Here is a 24,328-nt window from a genome sequence, read left to right as displayed (position 1 = left end):
AGTGAGCCATGATTGTGCCACTGCACGCCAGCCTCAGCAACAGAGTGAGACCCTGTCCCAAAGAAAAAAAAAATTTTGTACGATTTTTGAAAACAGAATTGCCATCAAGCCTAAAACTTATTTTAGTGGATTTTGAAATCTACTTGTTGTGTGTATGTAACTTACATTGGATCAAGTATAACATGTTAGAATGACCACTGTACTGAGAAGATCTCTATTAAGGTGTACTGCTGAGTTTATAATATATTACTATATGAGGAGGCACATAATGGAATAGATAAAAGGATAGATGTTAAACCCTATTATCAATTTAAACTCAATTAGAAATTTATAATAGCTCTGTAATACTAGCTTTAAAGTTACCTTTGACTTATCTGTAAAAATGTTTGAACACTGAATTAATATTAATAAAGGACAGATGATTGTATTTCTTAATTCACTTCAACAACAAATATTTATTGCTTACCCATTGGGTGCCAGGCATTGGGCCAGGATTAAAAAGATAAATAATACCCAGTCCCTGCTCCTGAGCAACTTAGAATGTGGTGGGAAGAGTGCACACACATGCACACGCATACACACACACACACACACACACACACACCCCATCCCTGAGCATTACAAGCCAAGGGAGTAGAGTTTCTAGGAGCGGTGACTGGGGATGGTTAACACAATTTTCAGATTCTCAGGTTAGGAAACAGTGTCCTTGTATGGAGTATGGGAATGTTGTTTATACAAAGGAATGGAATGTGAGTAAGGAATGTCATTTGTATAGAGTTCCCCAGCTGATTCCGATAGTCTTTTTTGGTCAGAAACCCTCTATTTGAGAATCATAACACACATAATTATTGCTCTGTGTGTGTGTATGTGTGTGTGTGTGTGTGTGTGTGCAGACAGCTTTTCTTTTACTTCAATTTCTTTTAATGTGTATTTGCAAATTTTAAAAGTCTGTTGTCTTAAAACGCTTTATAAATGTATCTATATACTTCTAAAATGTCCAGTCTTTTCTAGAACTCTCCAAATTAATTGGAATTTGAAGTTAGTTGCCCACATTATTTTCATGAAAGTAAAGAAAGCATTTCTTTTTACTATGGTTTTTAAAAAAGGAATAAATTACTAGGAACTACATAAAATGTAATAATGATGATACGGTTTTGTCAATACTTATTTGACAATAAAGTGATGTGACTATTCTGGCCTTAATCTAGCTTTTCTTCCTGCTTGGAGGCTTGGGAACATAGTATTTTTGGGTTTCAGAATATACAGCCTTTCCTGGTACAATGGCAGGCATCCTGAAAGGGCAGCTATTGAAATTTTTCTGGTCAGAGGGTTTCCTGATTCTGCAGTGTGAACCAGGAGGCCTGATTTCCTTTCTTACAGGAGAGTTCTTGTGATGGTAAGAGGGAAAGTAGGGGAACAGCGTTGCATACATCTGCCATCTTGAATATTCCTCTTGTATGCCGGCACACACACACTACTATATCCACTTCCCCCAAATAATTCTGCCTTAAAGTGACTTAAAAGTGTGTTAGTGATTTCATCAGGTTTTTCTGTAGTTTAGCCCTCTGGTTATAATTGAGAGATCAGGTTTTAAAAACAAAGGGGAGACATGCAATAGGTTGAACACTTCCAAAATTGTTGAATGTTTTTGGTCACTCCTCTATCAAAATTAGTATGTAAAGAATTGTAGATGTATACCTGTCTGAAAACACTTGTATTAATCACACATATACTTTAAAAAGTAAAAGGTTTAAAAATGTTCGCATTATTTAGACATTTCAAATATTTCTGCACATGTTTTATGGAGCCATTTGCTGTAATCATGGATAGATCCTTGAATGTGAAGAAAGGGTGGATAGAATAAGAATAGATGGCAGGGGTAGTGTTCTAGTTACAGAAAAACTAAAAGGACACATTTCTATCCAAGGTTGTAATATTAGGTCCCACTGTCCAGAAACAAAGTATTTGACAAAACAATTGGAGTGAGGAGACAAAATGCTTGGTAGCAAAGAACATATTTGTTTTGGCTCTATGTGTTTAAGCTATTATTCTGCAAAGTAAAAGAGCTCTTATTTGAAACAGTCCGTTGAAAATGCTTACCAACATTGTCTGTCCTCCTTTCTCTTTTATTTTTATTCACAAATATTCTAGGGTAGAATGAAAAAAAAATGTATATAGTTGTCTTGTTTTTACTGTATTTTAGCATTTAATTATAATGGAGAAGGAACAATAGATGCATTGATTGTCTAAAATATTAAATTTATCCCCGTATCATTCAAATTTATTATAAATTTTTTTTTGGTGTATGTGTGATGTGGTGTATTTAATCTGGGAATTCATGCCATGGTACAATAAAATCATAGTCACCTGATTTAAGAGATGTTTACAAGCTGAGATGTTTAAAAAACTTGTCCATCCTGTTCTCTGTGTACATCCTTCCTGATCAGATTTGCCCAATTCCATCTAAATGTCTTTAGGCTGTGTGTAATTTTCCAAAAAATGCAGTATTTTTAGTCTGCCATATAGCAAATATGTCCATTCACTTTTTATTAGAAACAGTTTTTAAATGAAGCAAGACTTCAGTTGCAAGACCAATAAATGTGAGCAGTAGATTCTTGTTGATACAGATATATGTTCTTTTTTTGAACTACTCCTCTTGTTTTATATTTTGGAAGCATTTAGCTTTTGAAAGCCTTTGGTAAGCAAAGTCATTGAAATAAGAAAACCTTAAATTATTTGATCCATAAAGCAAGTACTGTAATTTATGTACAGTCATTGTTAGTTTTCAATAAATGTGAAAAGCATGTTTTAAAAAACTGACTCTAAAAATAAAAAATTAAGAAAATCAAGGGTAGTATTTATCTTTCTTAACTTTTCAGAATTTAAAATATTGCTTGAAAAATTAAACTACAGTATGGGTCCTTACTTGAGGTTCTACATATTTAGTAGGAAGTTGATTTGCATGATTTTATGCACTGTATTTAGATTTTTGATACTGAAAAGATATAAAATTGTTGCCCTTTAAAAGTAGAAAACCTTTATGTCATTGATCTTTATTTTAATCATTTTATTTAATCTCCTTTCAGAGATTAGGATTTTTAATATGCCTGGTTTTATTATTAGGAAGAAAATGTTTATAAAATATAGAAGTATTGATTTTAATGGTGAGATTAAACAGTACTCAGGTTGTGTTCAGAAATTCATCATGGTTGGCACTATTTTATAAGTTGTGTTTTCTCCTGTATTATTTCCCTGTGGATCATATATGTTAATTATATTTAATTTGTTTTTTCATAGTATTTAAACCGAGGCTGCACTAGATACTTTGCTAACAAAGAAACGGACAAACAGATTTTACAGAACCGCAAAAGTCCTGAGGTATAGTAGACCATTTTTCTTAAAATCTTTAATGTAAAAAAAAAAAAACATACTGAAAGATGTGTTATAATTTTTATTTTGGAGCCCAAGTAGGAGTTCTGACTTTTAGGCTTATATTTTAAAAAACTAAATATTCATCTAAGTCTCTTTCACAGTGTAATACTTTATACCTCTTGTTGGTATCTAGTGAAGCAACAGGTTCTGTTCTTTCTGGTTGGGCATCACTGCACTGCTCTCCTCTCATTCTGTTTTCAAGCATGAAGGTATTAAATTGCGTAAGAATCAGTCTCTTCTAGCATTTTTGAAACTTACTCGTATGTTACCACTTGAGCTTAAGAATATGTCTTTTATAATTTATTGTCTATTTCAAGACTGAAGTGAGCCTTGATGTAGACAGTAAATAGATTAAGCATTCTTGGGAAGAAATGTTATAGGCTGGGTGTGGTGGCTCACACCTATAATCCCAGCACTTTGGGAGGCCAAGGCGGGAGGATCATTTGAAGCCAGGAGTTTGAGACCAGCCTGGGAAACATAGTGAAACCCCATCTTTACAAAAAATAAAAAAAAATTCGCTGGGTGAGGTCATGTATGCCTGTAGTTCTAGCTATTTGGGAGGCTGAAGGTGGAGGTGGAGGCTGGAGGTGGAGGCTTGAACGCTGGAGGTGGAAGCTGCAGTGAGCCGTGATCATGCCATTGTACTCCAGCCTGGGCAACAGAATTAAAAACAAAAAAAACCTGGTCAGGTGGAGTGGCTCGCGCCTGTAATCCCAGCACTTTGGGAGGCTGAGGCAGGTGGATCATTTGAGTTCAGGAGTTCGAGACCAGGTTGGCCAACATGATGAGACCCTGTCTCTACTAAAAAATTACAAGAATTAGCCAAGTGTTTGGCATGTGTCTGTAATCCCAGCTACTCGGGAGGCTGAGGCAGGAGAATCTCTTGAACCCAGGAGACGGAGGCTGTAGTAAGCGGAGATCGTGCCACTGTACTCCAGCCTGGGCAACAGAATGAGACTCTGTCTCAAAAAAAAAAAAAAGCTTATATATTATTATAGTTCTGTTTAAAACATCATATTTATGTAATATGAAAAATTTATATATTGGTTTCAGTAAATTATATTTCTAAGAATAATTAGATATAATTATACCATTAATTATTTATAAAACATTTTCTTAATCTAGAAATTTACAACCCTTCTAAATTTTAATATGCAGTGTTTAGTAAGTGGTACTAAGTTGCATGTACTCAAGGAACTTAAATTATGAAATATTAAGGATTAATGATAGATACTTGTTAATGTTACTTTTATTAATTTTGTTAAAAATTTAAATTGAGTAAGCGAACAAGTTTTTATAATAGTCAGTTTTTAATGCTTCTACATTTGTAAGACCGATATTTTTGACTCCTCTTAAAATGGATGAGATGATTTATGTTTTTAGTATATTTATATAAAAGGATAGAAAGCAAATAAAATATTCCTTTATTTAAAATTCTAAGCAGACAACCCTACAGTTAATTTTTGTTTAATTTGATATTTTATATATCATTATAGATACAGAATCTGAATTACAAACTATAAACTTTGTTATAGCCATGGTTGGTACTTTAAGAAGCAACATTAATATTTATTATGGTGTCTTTCTTAGTCTTGATAAGACTATGTTTTTCTGAGATATCAAAATATAGTAGTTATATTCTTTTCACTAAGATAATGGAGACCTTTCCTAGTGGGACATTGCAGCAGTTCTGAAGGGTCGGGGGAAGATAGAAATTTGATCATTTGCCATGGAAAAAAATGGAGTAGAGAGAAAAGAAAACTGAAGTTTACTCTCCAAAGAGTAGCATGTACTCTCCAAAGAAGAAAATTACCCTTTTATTCTAGAGTCAGTATACTCTGTCAGAAATCTTATTCGCATTGAGTGAGTGTGTGTTTATGTGTATAGTTAAATAATGGATTAATATGTTTAAATTACTTTTTATGTCTTCTTTATCAGGAGGATGAGGTGATCATTTTGACTAATTAAACCCTTTGCCCAGTTCCATCTGAATGTCTTTAGGTTGTGTGTAATTTTTAGAAAAATGCAGTATTTTTAGTCTGCCATACAGCAAATATGTTCATTAACTTTTGATTAGAAACAGTTTTTAAATGAAGCAATTCTACTACTGCAAGACTAAAAATTCTGCATGGTGTGTGTTTTCTGCTGAACAGTTTTGGCTGCATGTGATTGTTTCCTTTGCTTCTTTTAAGAATAAATTGAATTTTATTGTCTTAGATATTTTCCAGAAATGTTGAACATTCATAATTGAACATTTTAAATAATTTTGTGGAAAGACAATTTCAGCTTGAGCTGAGAATCATTTGTTTACTGGGAGGAAAAAAAATCCGTCTCCGGGAGGCATCTTTAATGACCAGTTAATCGTGATCCTGTTACTTAATGTTAAATTATGTATTCTCAAGTTCTGGAAAATTTCTAGTACAATCTTTTCGTGTCCAGTAACTTTTATGTTTCTCCTTCTAGTTTCTGCAGACCTGACTTTCTTCTTCTTTTTGTCTTCTGAGTTGGTATAGAGTCTAACAAATGAGTACATTAGATGCAAGTTCTTTTAGGAGAGAAAACAAATTTTCTTCTCATTTTTTCTGAAATGTTTTAAGTCATTGTGTAAATTATTAGAGTAAGCATAGTGCTTACTAATATACTTTACCATATATATATATATATGCATATAAAAAACTTTAAAAAGGAATTCTAAGGTATGAAAATTGTATCAGCCTGCTCACTATTTACTACTACTTAATATTGGTGCAGTTGGTGGCAGTTAATCTAAAGAAGTGTCATACTAATTGTCACATTTAAATTTTTTATTGCACTTTTTAACTTAGTTTTTCTTTTTTTTCATTGACAAGAATAGTATATATTTATACTGTACGTTGGAGTACAGTGTAATGTTTGATACATGTATACATTGTGGAATAATTAAATGAATATATTTATCATTACCTAATTTTTAAAAAATATGTAATGTTGATACAAGTATTGATATTCCCTCCTTTTCCACTGAATTTTTTATCTTTTTCTAATATCCTTGGATTATAAGACTTTAGAGTGAAAATTGTAATTTAATTGAAAAAACATCTAATTCCATTATTTTAATTGCAATTTTTGCTGGTAAGTGTAGATTCACACGTAGCAAATAGAGAAATAGAACAGAGAGATCCTGTGTATACCTTTCCTGGTCATTTAGTTTTTGAATGTTAGAATAGTGAAGATTTTCCCATTGACAGAATTTATTTTTGCATGTTATATAGTGCATTAATTGACCTGGTGTAGTAGTTTTAGAGTACTTAAATAATGTAACAATCAGTTAATTGGTGTCTTCTTGTTTTGTAGTACCTTAAGGCAGGTTCTATGAAAGATCCTCTATTAGATGACCATGGTGATTTTATTAGAATGTGTACAGCTATGAAAAAAATTGGTTTGGATGATGAAGAAAAGCTTGATCTCTTCCGGGTAGTAGCTGGTGTCCTGCACCTTGGAAATATTGATTTTGAGGAAGCTGGCAGCACTTCAGGTTTGTTTTTTATTTTTTTAAGAGGAAAAAAATTAAATAGAATTTCTGTTATTTATTTGTAATATGAAAATTGAATCTGTTTATGTGCAGCTGTTTAAAAAATGCTTAAGAAATATCTAAAATATACTGGGTTACATGTTGAATCTCCCAAATGAAGACTGTTTCATTATCTGTAATTCTGATCAACAAGTCAGTGAACAAATCAGTGATACTGCTTAGGAATAAACTTCTCATTTTTGAAGGATAAACAACTGATTATTTTATCCTGATAAATTTAGGGTAATTTTTAGTTAAATTTTCCAGTTATATTCACTTTTTAAAATTTCCAGTTATATTGCACTTTTCTAATAGGTGAGGAGATTAATTCTCTATCATCTATTAAGGCTTTTTTTTTTTTTTTTTTTTTGAGGCAGAGTCTCACTCTGTCACCCAGGCTGGAGTGCAGTGGCGCTATCTGGGCTCACTGCAAGCCCTGCCTCCCGGGTTCACACCATTCTCCTGCCTCAGCCTCCCAAGTAGCTGGAACTACAGGTGCCTGCCACCATGCCCGGCTAGTTTTTTGTATTTTTAGTAGAGATGGAGTTTCACTGTGTTAGCCAGGATGGTCTCAATCTCCTGACCTCGTGATCCGCCCACCTCAGCCTCCCAAAGTGCTGGGATTACAAGCATGAGCCACCATGCCTGGCCAGCTATTAAGGCATTTTTGAAAATGTTCAGGATCATTGGATAAATTAATTAGGGCAATTTAATATATAAAAGCCCATGTACTTTATTAATGATAAATGAAAATTTTAATTACGCACATTGAAAAGAAAAGCAACTTTTCAACTCTAGTGTTTCAGTCTGTACATAAACAGTAGGACTTTACATAATTGGAAATTTGATCTATGAATACGGGGAATGTCAAACTATGAACCATGGCCCAAATTTGGCCCACTGCCTGTTTTTTGTAAGTAAAATTTTATTGGAACAATGCCACACCTACTCATTTATGTGTGGTCTATACCAGCTTTTGTGCTAGTGTCAGAGGTGAGTAGTTGCAACAGAGGCTGTATGTCCTGCAAAGCCTAAACTATTTACTGTCTGGCCCTTTAGAGAAAAAGATTGTCAACCCCTATGTTAAGACATTATTGTAGGATCTTATACCAAGGATGAGTTAAGGAAAACCTACAGCACCATTTAATGTAGTAGTCAATAATGGGCTTTGGTGTTAGATCCCAGAGGCTCTCTGAGCCTTGGTTTCTTCAGTTGCAAAATTGAATAAACCATGAGAAGGACTTTTAAAGTACAATCAGTAGCTAGTGTAACGTTAAAGGTTCTTGCCTTAGCCACGCCAAAGAATTGGTGTGGCAGCTGCCCGCGGTGAGTGATGGAGACAGGGACCAAGAGAAAAAAAAAGCTGTAGACTTTATTGAGCAGAGTGACAGTACAAAGCTTTCACAGCGTGGAAGGGGTCCCGAGTGGGTAGCCAGAGTTAAATTATGCAGTTGCCTTTTAAACTCTTTAAGGCGGGAAATACGTGCAGTGGGAAAATGTTACCAGAGCGAGAAACAAAGGCAGTAAATTATTTTGTGATATGTTTTAGATTTTGAGGAAAACCAGAATTAGGTTTTATTTACTTTATGACCTTGCCGCAGCATGGCAAAGGAGACAGGATTTTATGGGACTTTACAAAGTGTGTTTACAAGGAATTGGAATTAGGAGCATAGATAAGGCCGGCTGGTCACAGAAAAATGGGCATTTAATATTTCTTTTAGTTTCAGGGGAGGCGAAAGGGAGAGAAGGAGAGAGGACATAGGGAAGCTTATGGCAAAATTTTTGCTGTTTATAGCTTTCTTGGGGAAGAAAACACATGTACAAATCCTGGTGTTAGGAATATTTTAAGCACATATCTTTAATATTATTCATCCAGGACCAAAGTAAGTCCTGATGCAGGAAATGAGTGAGTTTCACAGCTTTCTGAGCCCCGACTCCACCCTGGAAGCCCAGCTGGCGCCTCCTCTCACTAGCAATAGTGTGCATACAGGGAAAGAGCACAAGAAGACAGGAAAAAAAAGAAGATTAAAAAAAGTGTTATATGCAGGTCCCTTCTTACTCTGTATGTCATCATAAACATCATAATTGTAATCTGTATATCATAAATATAATGAGGTAGGGGATATCATCTCCGTTTTACAAAAGTGGAACCTGTGTTGAAGTGATGCATGTGATTATTGATGAAGTTGTAGATGTGAGAGCTGGTTCTGCTCATGTCTGACTAACTCAGAGGCTTGTGATAATTGTCCCTTCTTTCTCCCAGGCCACTGAAATTTGTGATCTATGAATGAACAGACTAAAATAGATGTCTTAATGATTTTCTGATTTAATGTTCCGTAATGCTGTGAAATCAATAATGTGAGATGCAACATAACATAGTGGATGGGAGCATGTGCTCCTGATCCAGATGCTTTACCACTATCTGTGTGACCTTAGGCAGGGAACTTAGCCTTTTCATGTCTCAGTTTCCTCACTGTAAACTGAAGATAATAGTCCCTACCTCATGCTATAAAGAGGAATACCTGAGTTAAATATTTGTAAAATGATTTGAATACTTGTGTCTGGCACATAGTAATCATTATAAGTGCTTTAAATGAGTAAGTACAATTAAAATACAGATTGCTCCCAATTGAAAATGAAAAAAAATTCAAGTAAAATTAGGTATGTTCTTAATGTGCATTAAAATTTTTAATTGTTTTTTGAATGATTGGAAGATTTGTTTTGAAAATATAATGAATGTTAGCATACATTTCATTTGCTCTCTAGCATTGTTATACCAAAGGAGCACATGTGGGAGATTCTAACACACAAAAAAATCTTTACAATAATTAATACACACTTTAGAAATGTTATTAGAAGTGATAAATGGCATCTTCACACCTCTTATTATTACCCTGTGGTAGAAGATGCAGTTGTATAGAGTATTGTAAGTGTTGCATGATCAAGTTAGTTGAAGAGTAGGAAATGCCCAAAAGGTAATGCTCTTTGCATTATCTCTTATTTTTCTTCTCTAACTTCCTTCTGTTGAAGGGAAAGTGAACAGAAATCAAGGAAGATTGAAAAGAGGCAGGGAATTAATAAGATTAATACATGATTAAATTAATTATTTTAAAAGCTAAGATTTTATATTTGTCTTCATCCTTCCTGTGACTCTTCCTATAGGTCCAAATGGTTTCTTTCTAATTAGAAGTGATTTCTTTTTTCCCTAGGGAGCTTAATTTGGCATGTCTTAGCAATTTGAAAAAGACTTAGTTTTGGCAGGGCATGGTGGTTCATGCCTGTTATACCAGCATTTTGGGAGGCTGAGGCAGAAGAATTACTTGAGCTCAGAAATTTTAAGACCAGTCTGGGTGACATAGTGAGACCCCATAAAACAAAACAAAACAAAAAACAAAAAAACAAAAAAACCCCAAAACACACACAGACACACAGACACGCACACACACGCACGCACAAAATAAATTAGGTGGCATGGTGGTGCATGCCTGTATTCCCAGCTACTTGGAAGGCTGAGGTGGAATGATTGAGCCCAGGAGGTCGAGGCTGCAGTGAGCCATGATTGCACCACTGCACTCCAGCCTGGGATAGTGAGATCCTGTCTCCAAAAAAATTTGGTATTTTTATAATTATTCCACTGGAAAGATTATTCTCCAATAAGCACTTACAGGACTTTTAACTGTCATAAAGAAGTTTTTGCATGATGAAAATGCAGAAAACACTTATTGGGACTGCCTGTGTTTTTAAAATTCCACATAACAAATAAAATGTTATTATAACAACAAACTTTTAAAATGTTTGAAGAAGTTCTTTTTTGGAAACAAATGATATGAAAACTTTGCATGATTGTATTTTGCCTTTTAAGACTTATTAAAAATCCTGGTTTTTTTTTTTCTTAGTCTTACATAATTTTTGGAGTTATGTAAGAAACTTTGCAATATAGTAAAAAAGAAGAAATATTTAAATGAATTATTTGATGGTTGGTTTTTTGAGAGCTATATAATTTTAGGCAATATGTATATGTATAGAACCTACACATGGGTAATAAGCACATTTTCATAGAATGAAACATTCAAAATATTCTCAAAGTATCTCTCTTTTTTCTTTTTCTTTTTTGGTAGGAGCTTTATTGAGATCTAATTAATATACCATACAGTTCACTCAATTGAAGTGTACATTTCAGTGGTTTTTAGTATTTTCAGAGTTGCGCAACCACCACCATAGATTTAGAACATTTCATCACCCCACAAAGAAACCCCATACCCAATAACAGTCACTCCTCACTGCCCACTTCTCTCAGCCACTAATCTACTTCCTGTCTACAAATTTATTCTGGACATTTCATATCAATGGAATTATATAACATGTGGTCTTTTGTGATTGGCTTCTTTCACTTAGCATAGTGTTTTCAAGGTTAATCCATGTTATAGCATTTAGCAGTACTTCATTTTATTTTTATTGCTGAATAATATTTCATTGTATGGATATACTACGTTTTGTTTATCCATTTGTCAGTTTCTAGACATTCGGGTTGTTTCCGTTTTTTGGCTATTATGAAAAATGCTGCCGAGAACATTTGTGGACAAATTTGTGTTGGGATGTGTTTTCATTTCCCTTGAGTAAACACCTTGGAGTGGAATTGCTGAATCACATCATGGTAAACTCTGACCTTTTGAGGAACTGTCAGACTTTTTCAAAGTAGCTTTTCCACTTTACAGAGCTATTCCCCTCAAAAGTGTATGAGGGTTTCATTTTCTCCATATCCTCACCAGTACTATGTGTATGCTTATAGCAATCATAGTGGGTGTGAAGTGTTATCTCTTTGTGGTTTTTATTTGCATTTTCCTGATGGCTCAAAATGCTGAGCATCTTTCTGTGTGCTTACTGACCATTTGTATATCTTTTTTGGAGAAGTGCCTGTTGAGTTTCTTTGCCCATTTATTAATTGGGTTGTCTTTTTATTACCAAGTTGTAAGAGTTTTAAAAATATATTCTAGGTACAAGTCCTTTATCAGATATATAATTTGCAAATATTTTCTCCCATTCTGTTTGTTATCTTTACTCATTTGGTAGTGTTCTTTGAAACTCAAATTTTTATTTCAGTGAAGCCTAATTTATCTGTTTTTTCTTTTATTGCTTGTGATTTTGGTATTATAGCAAAGAAATGAAGATTCATACCTATGTTTTTTTGTAACAGTTGAATAGCTTTAACTCTTATATTTAAGTCTTTGATTCCATTTTGAGTTAATTTTGTGTATGGTGTGAGGAAGGGGTCCAGCTTCATTCTTTTGCATGTGGACATCCAATTGTTCCAGTACCTTTATTAAAGAAGCTGTTCTTTCCTCAATGAATTGTCCCAACAACATCTTCTTATAAGGTCTCATTTTTCACATTTTTTTCTCATACATATTCTGAGATTGGTATGTTAAGTAACTTATGAATTTGTCATAAAATTCTCATGATTTTCACACATTCTTTGTAGTTTTTAAGTTAGGTAGTCTTAGAATATATCATTTATTAATATTAATCTGAAAATATTTGGAAAATGTTACTTTTATTATAATGCAAATAAATACACAGAATAGTTAATCTTTATCTAGTACTTTCTGTGTACCAGACACTATTCCAAGCACTTCACGTACATAACCTTATTAATCTAAATAACAACCATATAAGGTAGGTAAAGTAATTATCCCAGTTTTATGGATGAGGAAACTGAGCACAAAGAGAATAAGTAACTTATTCAAGGTCACATAGCTAGTAGTTGTAGAGCCTGATCAGCCCTGAGACTAAAGCACTGTCTTTCTTTATAGTATTTTTTAAAACAGCCCTTATAAATAGAAATCTATAGATATGATGTACTAAGGCAAAAATGACCTGCCTGGCTGCCTTCTGCTGCAATATATCCTTTCCTCACATGCCCCTGCACAAGCACACAAAAAATAAAATGGCACATGTGCAGGCTGGATGTGCCAATGGCAGATTTCTCAAAATGCCCACATGGGTCAAGACCTAACTGCATTGCCCCCCCCCCCCCTTTTTTTTTTTTTTTGCTATTTTCTGCTCTGCAGTGTAAAGATACTGAAAATGTCAAAAAGACTTGCAGATACCCCTAAGGGTAACATTAATAAGGAAAAGAGGAAGCGTTTGTATGTATTGATCTCTAGCACAGAAAGTCAAGCTGTTGGAGAAACTGGACAGTGGTATACATGTATATTAATGTGTATATGAAACATAAATGAATTTTGTGTTTAGAATTGAGCTCATCATGCAGATATTCCAGAATTGGAAAAAATCTAAAATCTGAAACATTTTTGGTCCCAAGCATTTCAGATAAGGGATACTCTACCTGTACAGGTAATAGTAATTGTCTCTTCACTCCCTTCAACCCACTTCAAAGCAATATGAGTACATGCTTATTACATATGCATAAACACATCCATAGACAGATATATACGTCCAAATTGATCTATCCACGTGCCTTACAGCGTTTGCACTAAAATTGCTCCTTGAAATTTATTGGAGTCATATGAATTTTAATGATGAGATACTATATTTCTCTAAAGAGTTAATATATTAAAAAGGATTATAATCTATCATTAGTATAGTTTGCTTATAGGGTCATAAAAAATGAAACAGTGGCAGTTTAATATTGATGTGCTTAAAGGATTATACCATGGACTTCCCCAAGGGAAGGTCGTCTGTTGATCTTAGCAGTATGAGTGTTTGACAAGGATGGTGAAAAAGTGAGGTGGATTTAAGAGTTACAGATAAGCCTTGCCCATTATATGGTTTTTTGTAAGTGAAGTATAATTGTAAGAAATGGGTCTTGAAAATCTGGTTTATATATAACACTTATTAATTTCAATTAAAATATATTTCCATTAGGTGGTTGTAATCTGAAGAATAAATCTGCTCAGTCTTTGGAATGTTGTGCTGAATTACTGGGTTTGGACCAAGATGATCTTCGAGTAAGTTTGACCACAAGAGTCATGCTAACAACAGCAGGGGGCACCAAAGGAACAGTTATAAAGTAAGTTCCTTAACTAATTGTGCAGCAAAAATTTTGCCTTGCGGTTTGTCAAGGAAAAACATAAGTTACATTACATTTAAAACCTGAGCTTGATAGATCAAAATTCTGTGCATCTCAGTGTAGTGATTCATCAAATAAATAAATGGAGTTTAACATAGCTCTTAAAGTTGTTCCTTGTTGATATTTGGAATTTATAAGGTAAGAGAGATTTACTTTTCTACAACTATGAAAATACGAGCTGATGATATAAATCAATATGTGACAGTTTTAGGCAACAGATCATTTTACTAATAATGTTTACTAAAACTTGTATTAAGCAGATTTCACTTTAACAAAATACTTAGCAAATGACACTTTCCTTATGTTTAGGATTCTTTATTTGGGAGAAATTACAAATGACAAAAAATAAGGGCTTAACCAATATTTTTAAAATCAGTAAGCAAGAACTTCTAGATTGTACCTGGATGTTTGTATACTTTTGTCTCCGTGTCCTGTATTTTATATATTTTTGGTTTTGGTAATGTAGAATAACATTGACATTCAGCCTTGTCATTCTGAGGCACTGCAGGATCTTCATTTGTGAAGGGAAAAAGACCCTTTATCTCTTACTAAATAAGACAGGCAGTGAGCTCTAGTGACATATTTCAGAAAAATTTGCAACAAATTTAAACAGGAAAAATTTTTTGTAAAAGCTTTTAGTCTCTCAGAAAATTGGCTACCTCTTACTCTTTTGAAAATTTTAGCAAGGTATGCTTAGCCTGATTCTTTGCTAAGCAAATTCAAAATTGTTCTTCTTGAAAAGAAAAACTCTGGAAGAAGTTTGTAGAGCAGCACCCTACAGCCTACAGTTACTTGGTTCCTTAGAGATATCTCTGCGGCCCAAGGGAAAGCCCATACATGTGCGGGTGGGTGGTTCTCAGGCGTTGCTTCCTCCGTTTTCCCATTTTCTCCTTGTTCCAAAGCAGTTTTTTGTTGTTGTTTCTTCTTTTCAATCAATGCCATTCCAGAATCCAAAGCAGCTCTTTTTATGTATTCTATATATAGCGTGTCCACATGAAACTCACTTCAAGAAAGGGTTCCATTGCAGAAAACGTAAGTGAGAAATCACTGTTTAGAGAGGCTCAAGTATCAAGTGTCAGGTTGATCTGAATGACTTACAGTTCTACTTCCAAATTTGACTTTTTTTTTTTTTGGTGCTCTCTTGGTACCCCATGCTTATCTTTATGATAGTATTTAGCATGGTGTTTGGAAATTCTCTTCTGTGCAGTGTCTCTTCATCAGACTATCGTTTTCTTGAGGACAATGGCTGTGTGTCTGTACTTGCAACATTTAATACTGTTACACCATATAGTTAGTTATATTAAATAGTAGAATGGGACAGTTCAAATTTTAAGATGTAAACATTTTATCCTAAACAGTGTAAAGAAGTTACCAAACTTTAAAGTTATCCTGAATTAAACACTATTTCCTTTGCTTTTAAGGAAAGTCAAAAGGAAGATTATTCCTGTGAATAATTTTGGATGAATAATTCAGGATGTAAATTAAGGTCAAAATGATTTTTTAAGCCTAACTTTTTTTTTAACCCGATAATAGACTTTTGATCTAATTTTAGGTAATTCCATTAGTTCTCTTGTAGCAGTTTTCTACTTAGCCCCATTTTGTCCTATTCTCACACGACCTTTGGTATTTATTTTGTTCTCCCTGTGGGTATGTTTAGGTGCACTCTGACTGTGGTATCATTTTCACAGTATACACTCATAAATAATTTTTACTAGTATAGTTTTCTTTTATAGGGTACCTCTGAAAGTGGAGCAAGCAAACAACGCTCGTGATGCCCTGGCAAAGACGGTGTATAGCCATCTTTTTGATCATGTGGTAAACAGAGTAAATCAGTGTTTTCCTTTTGAAACATCATCTTATTTTATTGGAGTCCTAGATATTGCTGGTTTTGGTAAGTAGAGTTTCTTTTGTGAATATATATTCGTTTCGTATTTTTTCACACATTAGAATTTGTTGTTAAATCTTTTCTCCTTTGTAACTCATTTTACTTGATGTATGTGTAATTATATGTCCACACTCACATTTCGTAATATGACCTAGGTAGGGAGCTGATACTTTAAAGAGAAGAGGAAAGACTCGTGGGGATTAGTTTTGATGATACTAATGCTAAGATTAAAACATTGATTGAAACTGCTATAGTTAAGGATATCTCTGTACTCTAAAAGGAATACAGCTGAATAAAGGTAAATCCTTGTGTGCTACTAATAAAGATAATACTTTCACTAATTAAATAACAAAAAAGATAAATAGAGTTGCTAAAACCATTGACTAATTTGTAGAGCTGGGGATAGGTTGACCTAACTTACAGGACAACCTCATTAGTATGTTTAGAAATTCATTGCTGTTGCTGTCAGCAAGTAGCTATATTTTCCATCAAATGAACAAGATATCAAGATAAGTAATTAAATAGCTGTAGAGCTGTTCAACCAGAAATGAAATGAGTCACCAGCATATAAATGCTGCTTTGCTCTGAATGACAAAAATATAAAAATCTTGAAGTGTAAATCTAATGGGTTTTGTATTGGGCTTTATCGATGTGGGCATTGTTTCTGGCTGTGAAGGAGTAGTGTCTTCTTTGTGGTTTTTGCCGAAGAAATGTATGAGTGTTTACATTTGGGGAGGGAGGGAGTGTTGCTTTTGATGCAATATGTATTTTAAACTTTATAATTCTCTACCTTTGAACTACCTTTGGTTCAAAGGTAGAGAATTATTAATTATTATTATTAATTTTTTCCTTTTTTACAACAGTTTTAGTATAATACACAAAGGATTATAAAATTGTAAAGCCTAATGTATCTTAGACATCATGTAATATAATCTCTTAATTTTAGAAATGAATTCGTATCCACAGCATTTTTGATAAGTAATTTTATAGATTATGCAGAAAAAAATCTTCAAAAGCACTTGTATATTAAGTCATTTTTGTGCTTAATTCAGATTGCTTTAATATCTGTGCTTTAAAGAATTGTTGACCAGGTGCAGTGGCTCATGCCTGTAATCCCAGCACTTTGGGAGGCTGAGGCCGGCAGATCACTTGAGGTCAGGAGTTCAAGACCAGCCTGTGTAACATGGTGAAACCCTGTCTCTACTAAAAATACAAAAATTAGCTGGGTGTGGTGGCGCATGTCTGTAATTCCAGCTACTCGGGAGGCTGAGGCAAGAGAATCACTTGAACCCGGGAGGTGGAGGTTGCAGTGAGCCAAGATTGTACCACTGCCCTCCAGCCTGTGTGACAGGGAATCTGTCTCAAAAATAAATAAATAAATAGTTACAAGTGACTTACATTTTATATCTTTTAGTATACAGCATTTATCTCATTTGAGAAACACCTTGTCAACTGAAGCAGGGTATTTTTAATACTTTTAATGCCTATAAAGTTTTGTCTTGAAATGAGAACATTTGAGAAGTATAGAACAAATATATATATATATACATGTGTATATATATTTTTTTAACCTAATTTTAAATTAGGCCATTATTACAATTACATTTTATTCTATGATAAATTTATATGAAGTTGATCTCATAATGACTCTTGGTTCTGGTTTTGTATTTTCAGAGTACTTTGAGCATAACAGTTATGAACAATTTTGCATCAACTATTGCAATGAAAAACTTCAACAATTTTTTAATGAAAGGATTCTGAAGGAGGTAATTGCCCTTATAACTTAAATTTAAGATCTGCATAAAGCTGTTTTAAATTTCAAGGAAGAGATATGCTGCAGTTACCCTGATTGGTGGGGATGGATGTTGTATAATGGAAGGTGACTGAAGCCCGGCAGAGGCCCCAGGGCTCAAGCACATCAAAAGTGTTAATGGTTCAGCTGAAGTTTAGGGACCTGATAAAAACTCTTAATGGGGGCTTCCTCAGAAGTGAACATCTATTTTTATTAGTGACTTTTAATGGACTTGAAGCTCTGTTTCTTTTTATGATTTTGTTGTCTCTACTTTTTTTTAAAATTTATTTTTAAATTTATTTTTATTTTTATTTTTATTTTGAAACAGTCTCGCTCTGTTGCTCAGGCTGGAGTGCAGTGGTGTGATCTTGGCTCACTGCAGCCTCCGTCTCCCGGGTTCAAGCGATTCTCCTGCCTCAGCCTCTCCAGTAGCTGGGACCACAGGCGCGGGCTACCACACCCAACAGATTTTTGTATTTTTAGTAGAGATGGGGTTTCACAATTTTGGCCAGGCTATTCTCGAACTCCTGGTCTCAAGTAATCTGCCTGCCTCAGCCTCCCAAATGCTGGGCTTACAGGTGTGAGCCACCGCGCCTGGTCTGTTGTCTCTACTTCTACCACACCAAACAACTTTCTACCCTCATCCCTGCCTTTGGCATCTCTCATTCTGTTTTTTGTTTGTTTGTTTGTTTGTTTTTTAGATGAAGTCTTGCCCAGGCTGAAGTGCAGTGGTGCGATCTGGGCTCACTGCAACCTCTGCCTCTTGGGTTCAGGTGATTCTCCTCCCTCAGTCTCCTGAGTAGCTGGGACTACAGGCACGTGCCACCATGGCCAGCTAATTTTTATATTTTTAGTAGAGATGGTGTTTCACCATGTTGGCCAGGCTGGCCTTGAACTCCTGACCTCAGGTGAGCTGCCTGCCTCAGCCTCTCAAAGTGTTGGGATTAAAGGCGTGAGTCACCATGCCCTACTGTACCTCCCCTTCTTCAGGTCTCTCTGCTTCTGCCTACTCTGCTGCCTGCTCACCTTTCTCTGTCTGGCAGCAAAGCCACCAAGTCAGCAGATTTGATGCGTCGATTGTCCTGGAGTGCCTCTGGGCAGTACTTTCCTTGTCACGCCACCTTGTGGACTGTCAGCTGCTTCTACTGTATCTGGGCTGGAATGTGCAGTATTTTATTTCCTATTCCCATCCTTTCTATCTTTCCCACATTTTTATTATGTTTATGTTTTTACGGGCTTCCCAGCACATTCTAGTTTCGTACATTTTACTTACATTCTGTAGTTAAATAAATTCTGGCATAAACAAACAGGTAAAACAAGTATTTACCAGTAAGGTAATTTCTCTGGAAATGTTTATCCAGTCACATTAGTTCTATTACTATGTGAAGTTTTACCTTCATGCCTCTAATTTAACGTAAGCTAATCCTTCCCTTCTACACCAACCTACCGAAAAACTTTATCTAGAAACATTATAAAAAGGAGACTGTATTTTGATTTATGTTCACCTTTTTAATATCCTTTAAAATAAATGTGAATTTCAAATTGAGATGTGTTAAAGTGGACAGTGCCTTCTAGAATGTTGGAAACCTTTTCTAGTATCTCTCATGGGAGGAAATATTTAAACATTCAGGAAACAACGTTAAAACATATTTACTTAAATTCATTGCATAGTTTACCCATCTATGATAAAATCCCTTTAAAAATTTTAAGAAGACACAAGACATGGTTGAGGACTCAAATTTGACCATATATTGTTCTTCCAAATTACGCTTATTTTCCCCAAGTGATGTATGCCTCGTATATATCACTGTATTGATACTAGAGTCCATTTGCAGTTAATTGCTATTTCCTTGCCTTTAGTGCCTGTCTGCAAATGTTCAAAATCTGGTATGTTTTTGGAAAACATTTAAGGCTATACCAGTTTGTATAAACCTTTGCATTCTAATTAGTAAATGTTATGTTCAGAAACAGCACAAAATTTACTATTGCTCTGTATTTCCATATCTATGATTATGATTATTGCATTTTTAGGAACAAGAACTCTATCAAAAAGAAGGTTTAGGTGTTAATGAAGTACATTATGTGGATAATCAGGACTGTATAGGTATGTGTTTTTTAACTCCATCTTTGAAAAATATGGGAAGATAAAGTGAATGGGTTCAGTACTTTTTCTGTGCTTTGTAATTGACATGACTTGTTATATGACTTGAAACTGGTGTTTGAGAGAAGGTTACTTCTCTATTACTGCTTGGAAGTTATTTTTTCCTACCAAGACATCAAAGTTATCTTTGTTGGAAGTTTTCTATAATCTCTTCTATTTATTTTGAAGGATGTTTTCCTACTTAAATAGTTAGCATGTGAATTGGTTAAGGGGGAAACTTAATTGCCTAGTCAGCAAAGAGATTTATTCACCTGAGGAAGTCCATAGTTAGGCCAGGCTCCAGGCAAGTTTGTCAGGGTCTGCCCTGCTTTTCTGTGATTCTCTTGGTTCTGCTGTACTCTGTGCATTGACAGCACCCTCTAACTGGTTGTGAGTTGACTTCATGTGTCACAGCCAGATAACACTGTGCAGCAGGAGAATAGAGGCTCTGCTTTCATTTTAGTGGTAAAGAAACCTTTCCCTGTAGCCCCACAGCCGGTTTTCAGTCTTTCGTTTCTTCCCCACCCCATCTCTAAAATAGACCGTTGGGCAAGCCTTGTTTTTAAAACACAATTTGACAATCCTGTTAGTAACTGATGGGCTAGATTTGAAAAAAAAATAGTATAATAATAATATTACTTTACATCAGTATAAATTTTCAAAGCATTTTCACATTTCATCTGGTCCACTCCATGTTTCCTTAACACACTGACCCTTTCTAACCTCTGTGTCTTTGACTGTGTGGTTTGATATGGCTGGAACTCTTTCCCTTCAGTTTGTCTTTTGGCCCACTTTCACCTGCTACTACATCTATCAAAATACTCGCATTCGTAGCTTAGTTCAGCATGCCCCTCCTGCACTACCACTAGTTACCCAAGAAGCATCATTTTCTCACTAATGTAGTTAGAATTTTCTCTTCCTATGTCTTACCGCTTTGTTCCACTCAATAATTGTTACATACTGTATTCAAGCAGTTTACATTTTATAGTTAGTTTGGACAGGAAGGAAATTCAAACGAATGGAAAGAGTGTAAAAATGTGTTGTTACAGATTTTGTTTGAAAGCATTTACATCAGTTTCTAAAAGTATTATTAAAAAGCTATGCATGCAGAAGTTTCTGTAGTTTCACTTTACTTTGAATATAGCTATCATTTGGAAAAGGAGGAATTTCAAATTCCTTAGCCTCTTCTCCTGGTTTACAAATGGAATGGTTATTATAGTCTTTTGCTGTCTTTATGTAATAGTTTTTCTAAAACCTATATAATTATATACTCTTACTTTTTTATAAATGGCCAGATTTGAAATAAAAATCCATCAGCTCTCTGTAACTTTTGAGAGAACACGTATAGAATCACATGCTATCTTGTTTCTGATCAGTCCTTGAAATCTGTGATCAGTGAATTGTTCACATATCTTTAAAATGTTATGTTTTTACACTATTGTGAGTGTTTCATTTTTTGAAATAGATTTAATTGAAGCCAAATTAGTGGGAATACTGGATATTTTGGATGAGGAAAATCGCCTTCCCCAGCCAAGTGATCAACACTTTACATCTGCAGTTCACCAAAAGCACAAGGATCATTTTCGACTCACTGTGAGTTTGCCATTCTGAAACTGAGACTCTATGGTGGGATGAGACATTATTAAAAGGGTGCATTAGCTATTAGATATTTTTGAATAATTAGAATAAAAATTATGGCATGTGTAGAGCAACTATATTATATCCAGCACAGTATCTTCCTTAGATGGGTATTTATATATGATTTTTATGTAATCAAGGGACTTTTTCTCTGATGAAAAGTACATTTCATCTGTCTAATATGTACAATGTGCCTGTAGTCTGAGCTACTAGGGAGGCTGAGGTGGGAGGATAGCTTGAGCCTGGAAGTCGAGGCTACAGTGAGTTGTTAGCATGCCACTGCACTCCAGCCTGGGCAAAAGAGCAAGATCCTGTGTCAAAAAATTAAAAGTACAGTGAGGATTACCTGCTGTCTTCATGGTCTCCCTTCTGAGCTAAGTGGATATCACATTTCCAGGAGTCACAAGCAGCCATCTGTCTGCTCATTTGTAAGACCAGCAGTTGAGGTTGTGGCTTAGAACTCTTGACTGGTGCAGGCAATACATATTAGATAATGATCAGCCAATCATTTTGACCCTCTTTCCTAAGGAGTTTTGAGTGGAAAATATACTCAGAGAGGGAAATTGAATCTGAAGCAATAGAAAGATTAGGTAAAGAGAAGAGCAGACACAGACAGCAGTAGAAATAAATGAGAGGTGCACTATAAAAGGGCCAGAAGACCTGGTTTCTTTTTTTTTTTTTTTTTTTTTTTTTTTTCTTTTTTTTTGAGATGGTTTCGCTCTTGTCACCCAGTCTGGAATGCAATAGTGCGATCTTGGCTCACTGCAACCTTTGCCTCTTGGGGTCAAGTGATGTCCTACCTCAGCCTCCTGAATAGCTGGGATTACAGGCATGCACCACCACGCCCAGCTAATTTTTGTATTTTTAGTAGAGACGGGGGTTTCACCATGTTGGCCAGGATAATCTCAATCTCTTGACCTTATGAACCCCCTACCTTGACCTCCCAAAGTGCTGGGATTACAGGCATGAGCCACTTTGCCTGGCCCAGAACACTTGGTTTCTGAACGGCTGTTAGGTCCTAGAGCTGTGCTTGAGTCTTTGTGGCAATGAAAAGTAGAGCCATTCTCCATGGGGGTGGACTGTGTGGCTATTGAGATGTTTCCTGTGTTCACCTCTTCTGAGCCTGTCTTTTCATTCAGTCATCATCACCTGAGGTAATAAAAGCACAACTCCATCCTTGTACCCACAAGAGCTTGGCTAGTACAGACAATGTGCTAGCCACACAAATGGATGTCAGTTTCAACCACAAAGATAGGTGCTGCGTCATCTCATAGATAACATCATTAACAACAACAACAAACAGGAGAGTGAGAAAGAAAAACTGTTTAGAGTTGCTTAGTGGAATTAGGAAACTAATAGGCAAAATTGCCTCCCAAACAAACTGTATATTATTTTGAGATTGTAACATAGTATAATGATTATTGCTTTGATGAATCCAGAAACTTAAGTGAATGGTAACAGGTAGTTTTGTTTCCATTCATTATTAACAAAATCAGTGGTAAATAGGTTAAATGAATTTACCTGAAAAGCTGATATAATTGTGTTAACCTTCACTAGAGTCTAAAATCTCACAACTACCTGCCCCATTGACTTGCAATTCTTCTGTATCCCTAAATATTTCTTGTAATGTGGAACCTATTTCTGTTACTTCAGTGGAGATAGAAATAAAACAATATGTATCCTCAACAAAACTTTTGCTAAAATTGAAGATACGTATCCAATCCTATTCATTCATAGCTCACTGGTCTTTGTATGACCAGCCCGTGGATGCGTGGTTACTTTTACCAGGAGTTGGCACCTGGAGTCACAAGCAGATGACTTACCAGGGGCGCTGATTGCTAGTCAACAGAATTTTCACGAGGGTCTCAGAGGCATGTGACTTAAAGGACGGTAAACTGAAGCATCAAGAATGGGCCTTGGCTGCTTTTGTCAACCAAGAACAAGAATAAGGCAGTAAATCCTACTTTATTTAGGTTATTCCTTTTGTTGTATTTTTCGAAAATAATCATTTGTCAAACACTTAGATGTGGCAGGCACTATTCTAATGTTTTTACTGAATTATTTAATCCTGTTAGATGTGTATGCTACAGATGAGGAGACATACAAGGAGAGGTTAAGTGACATGCCTAATATAGCAAGTGAAGAAATGGTAGGTTGGGAGTCAGGCTAGGCACTTTGGCTGCAGAGCCTGCACTTTACTTGTCCTGGTGTATTGCCTCCCACAGGGAAGAGCCTCTCTGTTCTGCTGCCTCTTCAACCTTGAGCAAGCCTCTAAGGTTCCCAAGTCAGTTTTCTCAGTTTTATTTTTTTAGATTTTTGTTTTTCTTTTTTTTGTAGAGACAGAATTTTGCCATGTTGCCCAGGCTAGTCTTGAACTGAGCTCAAGTGACCCACCTGCTACAGCCTCCCAAAGTGCTGGAATTATAGGTGGGAGCCACCGTGCCTGGACAGTACTAACTGGGCCTGACCCTGCTTAGCTTTTGAGATCAGATGAGATCAGGCGCATTCAGGGTAGTATGGCGGTAGACCCTCAATTTTAAATGATATCTTTTTTGTTTTTTTTTTTTTGAGACAGGGTCTGGCTCTGTTGCTCTGGATGGAGTGCAGTGGTACTTTCTTGGCTCACTGTAACCCCTGCCTCCTGGGCTCAAACCATCCTCCCACCTTAGCCTCTCGAGTAGTTGGGACTACAGGCCTGCTCCACCACGCCTGGCTAATTTTGCATATTTTTTATAGAGATGGGGTTTTGCCATGTTGCTCAGACTGGTCTCAAACTCCTGAGCTCAAGCATTCCACCTGCC

The 24,328-nt window shown here is 35.4% G+C and overlaps 1 protein-coding gene across 13 annotated transcripts in view; it reads left to right on the top strand.

Annotated features, from left to right (window-relative positions):
• Window positions 1-24,328, top strand: part of MYO6 (myosin VI) — a 162,122-nt gene that overhangs the window by 94,018 nt on the left and 43,776 nt on the right. For all 13 annotated transcript variants that reach the window (XM_015136778.3, XM_015136777.3, XM_077998908.1 and 10 more), the window contains 7 exon segments: window positions 3,298-3,378; window positions 6,766-6,946; window positions 13,868-14,012; window positions 15,806-15,963; window positions 17,632-17,723; window positions 19,781-19,853; window positions 21,355-21,482. In XM_015136778.3, coding sequence (XP_014992264.2) covers window positions 3,298-3,378; window positions 6,766-6,946; window positions 13,868-14,012; window positions 15,806-15,963; window positions 17,632-17,723; window positions 19,781-19,853; window positions 21,355-21,482 — 858 coding nt within the window.

This window comes from Macaca mulatta, chromosome 4 (assembly GCF_049350105.2).
Source record: "Macaca mulatta isolate MMU2019108-1 chromosome 4, T2T-MMU8v2.0, whole genome shotgun sequence".
NCBI classification, from domain to species: Eukaryota; Metazoa; Chordata; class Mammalia; order Primates; family Cercopithecidae; genus Macaca; species Macaca mulatta.
The sequence above is the reverse complement of the archived record's forward strand: the minus strand, read 5'-3'. Positions and strand labels throughout refer to the sequence as shown.